This window comes from Tachysurus vachellii, chromosome 3 (genome assembly GCF_030014155.1).
Source record: "Tachysurus vachellii isolate PV-2020 chromosome 3, HZAU_Pvac_v1, whole genome shotgun sequence".
Classification (NCBI taxonomy): Eukaryota; Metazoa; Chordata; class Actinopteri; order Siluriformes; family Bagridae; genus Tachysurus; species Tachysurus vachellii.
The window spans coordinates 15,195,256-15,202,507 of record NC_083462.1 but is presented as its reverse complement, the minus strand read 5'-3'; the positions used below and the strand labels follow the sequence as shown (position 1 = coordinate 15,202,507).

The window sequence follows — 7,252 nt, the reverse complement described above, 5'->3', positions numbered from 1 at the left end:
GGCAGGGAACTAATTCTCAGTGCCGATCCCAAGCCTAAGCAATGAAAGAGTTCTCAGGGGCAACATTACTGAATATCACTCAAAGGGATTAATCTAAAGCACTATAACCAACAGGTTAAACAGACCAGTTTGTTAAAACGATAGTTTCTCTAATATTTCACTGTGCTGTAATATATATGTGACAAAAACTTATTCTAAAATAGATAGTATAAGTGCAAAGTCAAAAGATATTTGCACTTAAATTATATTAAATAGCACAAAAGTGTCGGAGTGTCCAAATACTTATTTCCCTTCATAGGATGTAAGTGTTAATGTATGTTACACACACACACAGACAAACAGACACACACACACACACACACACAAACAGACAGACACACACACACACACACACACACACACACACACACACAGAGCAGATAGCAGATATATTCACACAAAATTAGTGCAAGGCATGTGTCATAAGACCAGAAAGACAGGCAGAGTCTCTGAGTCTCCGTCACACTGATGTCTGATAAAGACAGGGTTCCAGAGAAGACTATTCTACCAGTATACTTAAAAGAGGACAAAATTTGGGTGCAAAATAACTTTTACTATCTGTTAAAATGTAAAAATCTTTTTCAAACACAAACACACACACATGGATCTCATGAGAACTGACAAATCAGTAAAGCCCTGGTCAGGGTAGAGAGTGTGTGGCAATAGAATCTTCAGTATGCCATCTGCATATATGTGTGTGTGAGAGAAAAAGATGTTATCAAGAGTTTTTAGGCAGTAGAATTAAAATATTTTGTGCAGTAAATAATTGTACATTGCCGTTGAGGCATGTAGACGTGGCGCTGAACCGTGTGGACAACATACTGCAGGAAGCTTTGGAAAGGGAAAGGAATCGTCTCGTCCTCTCTCACTGCTTGTGCCACTGAACAATGCTAACATTTTGAGTCATGTTTAAGCCTTGTAGTGAAACGTGCATTCGTTAATCTGCAAAATACTTCTTAAAATTAAAAATTAAAAAAAGGCAACAGAAAAGAAAGATCCTGTTTGAGAAATAGAGACTACAGAGTCTATAACTATCAGGTCACACCCCTCTTGCTTAAGGCTAACTGATGGCATGAAGGAAAAAAAAAATAAAAAGGTTTTCTAATGTGAAAGCAGAGCGTAATGTTTGACCGTAAGCTATAACCATTAGAAGACAGAGCAGTGGAAGAATGCAGAGGGATAGGACTGGATTTCTCTCACTGCTGACCACTGGGTTATGCAATGGAACAGAGCAGGGCATGACATTAGTTACAGTCGTAAACAAGTCTGAGGTGGGGCGAGGGCTTGCGTTAGTTGGCTTGCTAACAGTTTGGTGGGTGTTTGAGATGTTTTGTTTGAGATTAGTTAGCAGCAGTGCACTCTGGAGGGTGGTGCCAGGTCGGTGAGTATCACAGGCTGATTGCCCCCGCTGCCAGCTCCAGCGGCCTGTGGCTCACTCTTCGGCAATCTTTTAGCTGGAACAAAAAGGCACAAAAGAAAAGCTGCATTTACTGAACTGACTAATAAAGATCACCGCTTAGAGAGAAGACACTTAAAAGCAAGTATCTAAATAAAAAATCTAAGTACATAAAATACCTACCGATAGCCATGAAAATCTCGTTCACGTTCATGGAGGTCTTGGCCGACGTCTCCATGAAAAGCAAATTGTTGTCATCTGCGTAAGACTGGGCTTCCTGTAAAACAGCGTGTCTGAGAGAGGAGTCTACACAAGGTCTATGGAAATGTATAGAAACATCTAACAGAAACAGGAACACCTGTACACCTATGTGGTTATCCATAATCTCCAACAAAGACATAGGTCAAGAGCTTCAGCTCAAACAGAAGAATGAGGAAAAGCTCAGTGATACCTGTCTTTTTCACCAGGACTTTTTTAGGGGTAAGACGAGACTTTGGACCTGTATGTTCGTGATGTTGCTGCTTCAACATGACAGACTGACTGAATAACCTGCATGAATAAGCAGAGCTACAGGTGTGCCTATTAAAGTGGCCAATATGTGTACTTTCATATTGAAATATTTGTGATGAGCGAATCTAGTGTTAATTTGTTGGCTCGTTAGTGACTTGATGCGTTTAGAAGCAGACGAGCTCTCAGTTTACACGTCTGACCTGCACTCTAAAAGAAAGCCGGAGATAAATAAACTACAGACTATGATAAAGTTGAGTTAGTTCTGTTGTAGACACACATTGATGTAGAGATGACTGGTGTAGTGGAACACTCACCTGGATGTCTACTGCTCTCTTATTGGCAAGGTCAGCCTTATTTCCAGACAGAGCGATGACGATGTTTGGACTGGCCTGTCTCTGGAGCTCCTTCACCCAGTTCTTTGCTCTCGCAAATGACTCCTATACAGAAAAAAAAATGTACACTACGCATCAGTGTATACTCATAATCTGTGCTGAGAGAGAGAGATTGTTATAAATATAAATAAAAACCTACATTCTCGTATATAAACATCCACCATTTTAGCAGAGTAACACACTTTTCTTCTGAAATATCAGTCCATATTCAGTCAGTTCTTTGTCCAGTTAATGTAGCGCTGCTTTCCCAGTTGACTTTCTGATCGCGGTGCCTCGCTGGTTGTTAAACGACAGCAGGAGACTGAGAGGTTTTAGCTTGCTAGTTCACCAACATGTTTATTTATATTGCTTATTGCCTGCTAGCATTGTTCAGCTGACTCATCCATTTCTGGCATCTGTTTGAGTAGCAACTCAGTCACTGTTAGATCTGAACTAAATTATCAAGAGACTTGTGTGGCTCCAGATCTCTAGGATGGAAACACTTGGAGTTTCTATGAGATGTTTTAATTCACTCTGGCATCACTTAGCATCGCTTAGCATCACAGCTTAGCACTGACTCGAATCAATGAATCAGATCTTTTTTGCAGCACATTTTGAGCACTTCACTTCTTGTTTATAAGCTTTAAAGTTAAAGAAGGTGTTAAAGACTTAGCAGAGACTGAGAGCTATGAAGTGAAAAGGTAGATTAACAGTCGGTATTTCAGTGAGACAGCATTGCTAGATGTGTTTGATTGTAGAGATAATTGTGTCATTGTCCTTCAAAACCCCACAGGAACACAGAGACAAATGGCTGCTTAATGTACACATTATTAGTAGGGATGTGGTAGCCTAGTGGTTAAGGTGCTGAACTACCAATTGGAAGGTTGTGAGTTCAGATCCTGAGCAAGGCCCTTAATCCTCAATTGCTCAGTTGTATAAAATGAGTAATATGTAAGTCGCTCTGCATAAGGGCGTCTGCTAAATGCTGGAAATGTAAATGTAATTTATTAAGTTTGTGGATAACATTTAGCACGAGGACACACGGACACACACGGACACACACGGGGACACACAGGCACACGCGGTCACACACGGACACACACACCACTTTTGTTTAAGAATCAGAAAACCTACAATAAAAGTATAATGTCCGCCTCTCCAGTGACTCACTTCATTGGTGATGTCGTAGACCACAATAGCAGCCTGAGCTCCTCTGTAGTACATGGGGGCAAGGCTGTGGTAGCGCTCCTGCCCGGCTGTGTCCCAAATCTCAAACTTCACTGTTGTGTCATCCAGGCACACCATTTGTGTCAGGAAGGCCGCTGGTTTAAAACCAATAAAAAAACTTACATAAAAATCAGGTGACTGAAAAAAAAAAAGGGATAAATATCATTTAATTTTTCTTTGAGCTGCTTTGAGACCAAGTCCATTGTTAAAAGCACTATACACATAAAAAATAAAATTTTATTGAATTAAAACTAATTTTTGTTAAGGTTGCAGCTTTATGTATTTATTTTGTCATGTTCTACACGTCTTCTAACGTAGTGACACCTTGACACCCCACGTGACCTCGACCTGTCACCAACATCCAAGCAATTTCTACCACAAGGTGCTGAATGACAGCAGCGACGATCACATGCTGATTTGATGATAGAGTTTAAAGAGTGAAAGCCGGTGATAACTAATGAGCTAACAGATCGTTACAAACCCCTGAATAAGTAAATAAGTAAAACCTTTGTGTTTGGCATGTTGAGTGTGACAAAGTGACTTAACATTTACATGAAGAAGCACATACCCATGTCTCGCGCACACACACGCACACAGTCGCTTACCTCCTATTGTACTCTCCTGAAACTCATGGAACTGGCCCTTAACAAAACGCAGCACGAGACTTGATTTGCCCACTGCAGACTCTCCCAGCAGCACCAGTTTGAACTGGCAGATCTTATTGGCCGCGTTGGACCCGCTGGGCCGAGTCACCGCTCCCCGATTGGCCATGACAGTTGTAGGTCCCCTTCTCTTCAGGCACACTCACTTTGTACTGCTACAGGAAGAGCTTTATATAAAAAAACAGAGAGAAAGGAGTGTTTTTTCATGTAGACCAACAGTCTGGAGGTTTCAGCTCACTCATCATCATACAGCTGTAGGATTCTGACTCTAATCCAGTTCTACACTATTACACCTACAGATCAAACTTACTGTATTGAAAATGACATCAACAGACGACGATACAAAGCTGGGAATGTTCGCGTTCAGATACATTTTAAATGTAAAATTATAATCTGGAAAAAAAAACCAAAAATAAATATCAATAACTCTTAACTGCGCTAACAGGCAAACTGTCAGCTACTTAAAAGCTCATTCATACATGATTGTGTCTGCAGTGAAACTCATTATTTCATTGATTTCATTTTATTTCATTAAATTTCTGAAATAAAAAATCAGGGATTTATGGATAAGCATAGCAAAAGGGATTAGTCTGGGGATAAGTTTGAGGACTGTGACATTATAAGCACTTATATCACCTTTAACTTATAACAGTAGACAGACAGAAGGTTATTTAATCGTTTCTTGACAGGGGATCATTTCTAGTATATAAGGAGCTTCTGTATATTCTCTTTAATCCTGTCAAATGCTCAGCTTTTGGTTTCGCTTTTCAGTACATTGTGGGTTGAGAGATTTAACACCACCCCCTAGTGTACAAATACAAGACACACTGTCTATGTGAAATTCGAAACAAATTCACCTAAAAGTCCATCATTACACACCGAGCTGAGCTTTACGGTCAGAAACACAGAAATCTGTCAGGTAAAGTCGAGACTTAGTTCCAATTTACCTGAATGGAGAAACCCAAAGATATTCTTATATAATTCCGTCTCCATGCTGAATGTTATTGCTGCTGTGTTTGTGTTCAAAACATCATCCTATCTCTCACACTAGCGCCGATCGGCACAACAAATACATTCTCAAACCAAGCGAGATCCACCATGGACTGTCAGGAATTACTATTATTTCTCCTTATGCATCGCAGTGCACAGAGTCTGAGGCACGAGGCTTAATCTTCTGGCATTTAAGGTTTTGCCTCAGGCTCAACAGGACAGTTGTTTAGAATTAGACGACATAACAACAAGAAGAAGCTCTTATGTGTCTCTGTTTGCTTCAGAAAGCCTGTTCTCATTCTCCTGCGTGTTCAGATGGCTTCGGTAAATAAGATATAATTAGGTTGCAAACATGGTATTGAATTTTGCAGAGTACAAGCCAATTCACAAGTCATCCTGTTTAACAAGTCTGTGGTTCCGGGGATTTAACAGCAATGAAAAATGTTCTACCTATAAATACATATGTACAAATGTTACATCGATAAAAAGGAAATAGACAAAAGTGCAGTCCTGATGATAGTGATAAGTAAACTGACATTTCCCATTAAAGCTTTCCAGATCGTTCCCCAGGATCTAAAACAGATATAAAATGTCTCAGTGACCGTGGCATTGTTGTGCCACATGGTCCGGATTGTGTACATTAGAAACTAAACATTAGTTTAACACATAACAGTCTGTATAGAGTTTATATAGAATGGTGCAACAAACCTTAAAACATCCAGTAAGTGTCAGTCAGTTCTTACCTTGTTGAGAGAGACGTTAAAGCAGAACAACCCAAGCTGACAGGACGGCTACACTGACTCAAACAAGCACTCTATAACCGTGCTGAACAGAAAAGTATCTCAGGACACGGAACCTTGAAGCAGATGGACAAGAACAGCCAATTAGGTTGATTTAAGCAAGTTGCTGTATCAGGAGTGGGTCTGTGCCTCCGTTGGCAGTGTGAATATTTAGGTTAAAACAATCCAGTGTTTCAGTCGACCGTCTTCTAGGTTCCTGTTTGCTTCTGAAATAATGTGAATTAGGAGGCTGCCTTATTTCAGCACAAGACCCTGTGTCTCAGTGCACAAATCAACAACTCATCACAGCATGGACACATGGAGCTGGAACACTGATCATCAGGACACACAGCATGGACACACAGCATAGAGACATGGAGCTGGAACACTGTCACTGCACATCATCAGGACACACAGCATGGACACAGCATCAGGACACACAGCATCAGGACACACAGCATCAGGACACACAGCATCAGGACACACAGCAACAGGACACACAGCAACAGGACACACAATATCAGGACACACAATATCAGGACACACAACATCAGGACACACAACATCAGGACACACAGCATGGACACATCATCAGGACACACAGCATCAGGACACACAGCATCAGGACACACAGCATCAGGACACACAGCATCAGGACACACAGCATCAGGACACACAGCATCAGGACACACAACATCAGGACACACAACATCAGGACACACAGCTGTGAAACCACCATTAAACCAATCACACTGTCACACAGCTCTCTCAGCTTTACCGCCCAGTTTCTGACACAAATCACAGTAAACACACATCTTATCTTATCGCTGTAACATCATCACGTGTGGATCCACTGCACTCGGTCTGATATTTCCTGTCACTAAGGCTAACAGGCTAACAGGCTAACCTGACAGACTGAACTGCGACACCACATTAACACCATGATATCTTTTACCTGGATGACAGCAGACACAGTTGTGACACGTGACGTGGGGATAATTGTGTGTTTCTCTGGGACGTTACAGTGAGTGGACATTAATCACCAGCTCCGAACTCGTCCCCTTTCTTTGCTCTGTCTCTTCTCTTTACTTCCCTTTTAGAACCAAAACACAAACAACAACTTCCGCCCCTCTTTGCTACGTCAGACTGCACCATAGACATATACACTAGATGTCGCCTTCGCTACGGCAGTACGTTAGAATGAATGCGTCAATAGAGCCGCCATCTTGGTACAGGGAACCCCCTCCTCTTTAATGCATCAGCGTCAATGTAGGCAAA

At 41.3% G+C, this 7,252-nt stretch overlaps 1 protein-coding gene across 3 annotated transcripts; it reads right to left on the bottom strand.

The window, feature by feature from the left end:
- Positions 1-302: 302 nt before the first annotated feature.
- Positions 303-7,093, bottom strand: rab5aa (RAB5A, member RAS oncogene family, a). Of its 3 annotated transcripts, XM_060865944.1 has the most exons (8): positions 6,930-7,093; positions 5,939-6,051; positions 4,516-4,598; positions 4,149-4,372; positions 3,487-3,638; positions 2,260-2,382; positions 1,619-1,712; positions 303-1,493 (listed from the first exon to the last, which is right to left on the bottom strand). In XM_060865944.1, exons 4-8 carry the CDS (start codon positions 4,312-4,314, stop codon positions 1,384-1,386), a joined length of 645 nt encoding a protein of 214 aa, XP_060721927.1. In that variant the 5' UTR covers positions 4,315-4,372; positions 4,516-4,598; positions 5,939-6,051; positions 6,930-7,093; the 3' UTR covers positions 303-1,383. The 3 variants fall into 3 exon arrangements, with proteins under 3 accessions (XP_060721927.1, XP_060721926.1, XP_060721925.1); XM_060865943.1 differs by lacking the exon at positions 4,516-4,598; XM_060865942.1 differs by lacking the exons at positions 4,516-4,598; positions 5,939-6,051.
- Between the last annotated feature and the right edge of the window lie 159 nt (positions 7,094-7,252).

Excerpts from the sequence above, each read along its gene's own strand:
- rab5aa (XM_060865944.1), bottom strand. The coding sequence starts at position 4,314 with ATGGCCAATCGGGGAGCGGTGACTCGGCCCAGCGGGTCCAACGCGGCC. Across the intron at positions 3,639-4,148 it reads TCAGGAGAGTACAATAGGAG|CGGCCTTCCTGACACAAATG; the intron begins GTAAGCGACTGT and ends GTTTTAAACCAG. Across the intron at positions 1,494-1,618 it reads CGAGATTTTCATGGCTATCG|CTAAAAGATTGCCGAAGAGT; the intron begins GTAGGTATTTTA and ends TTTTTGTTCCAG.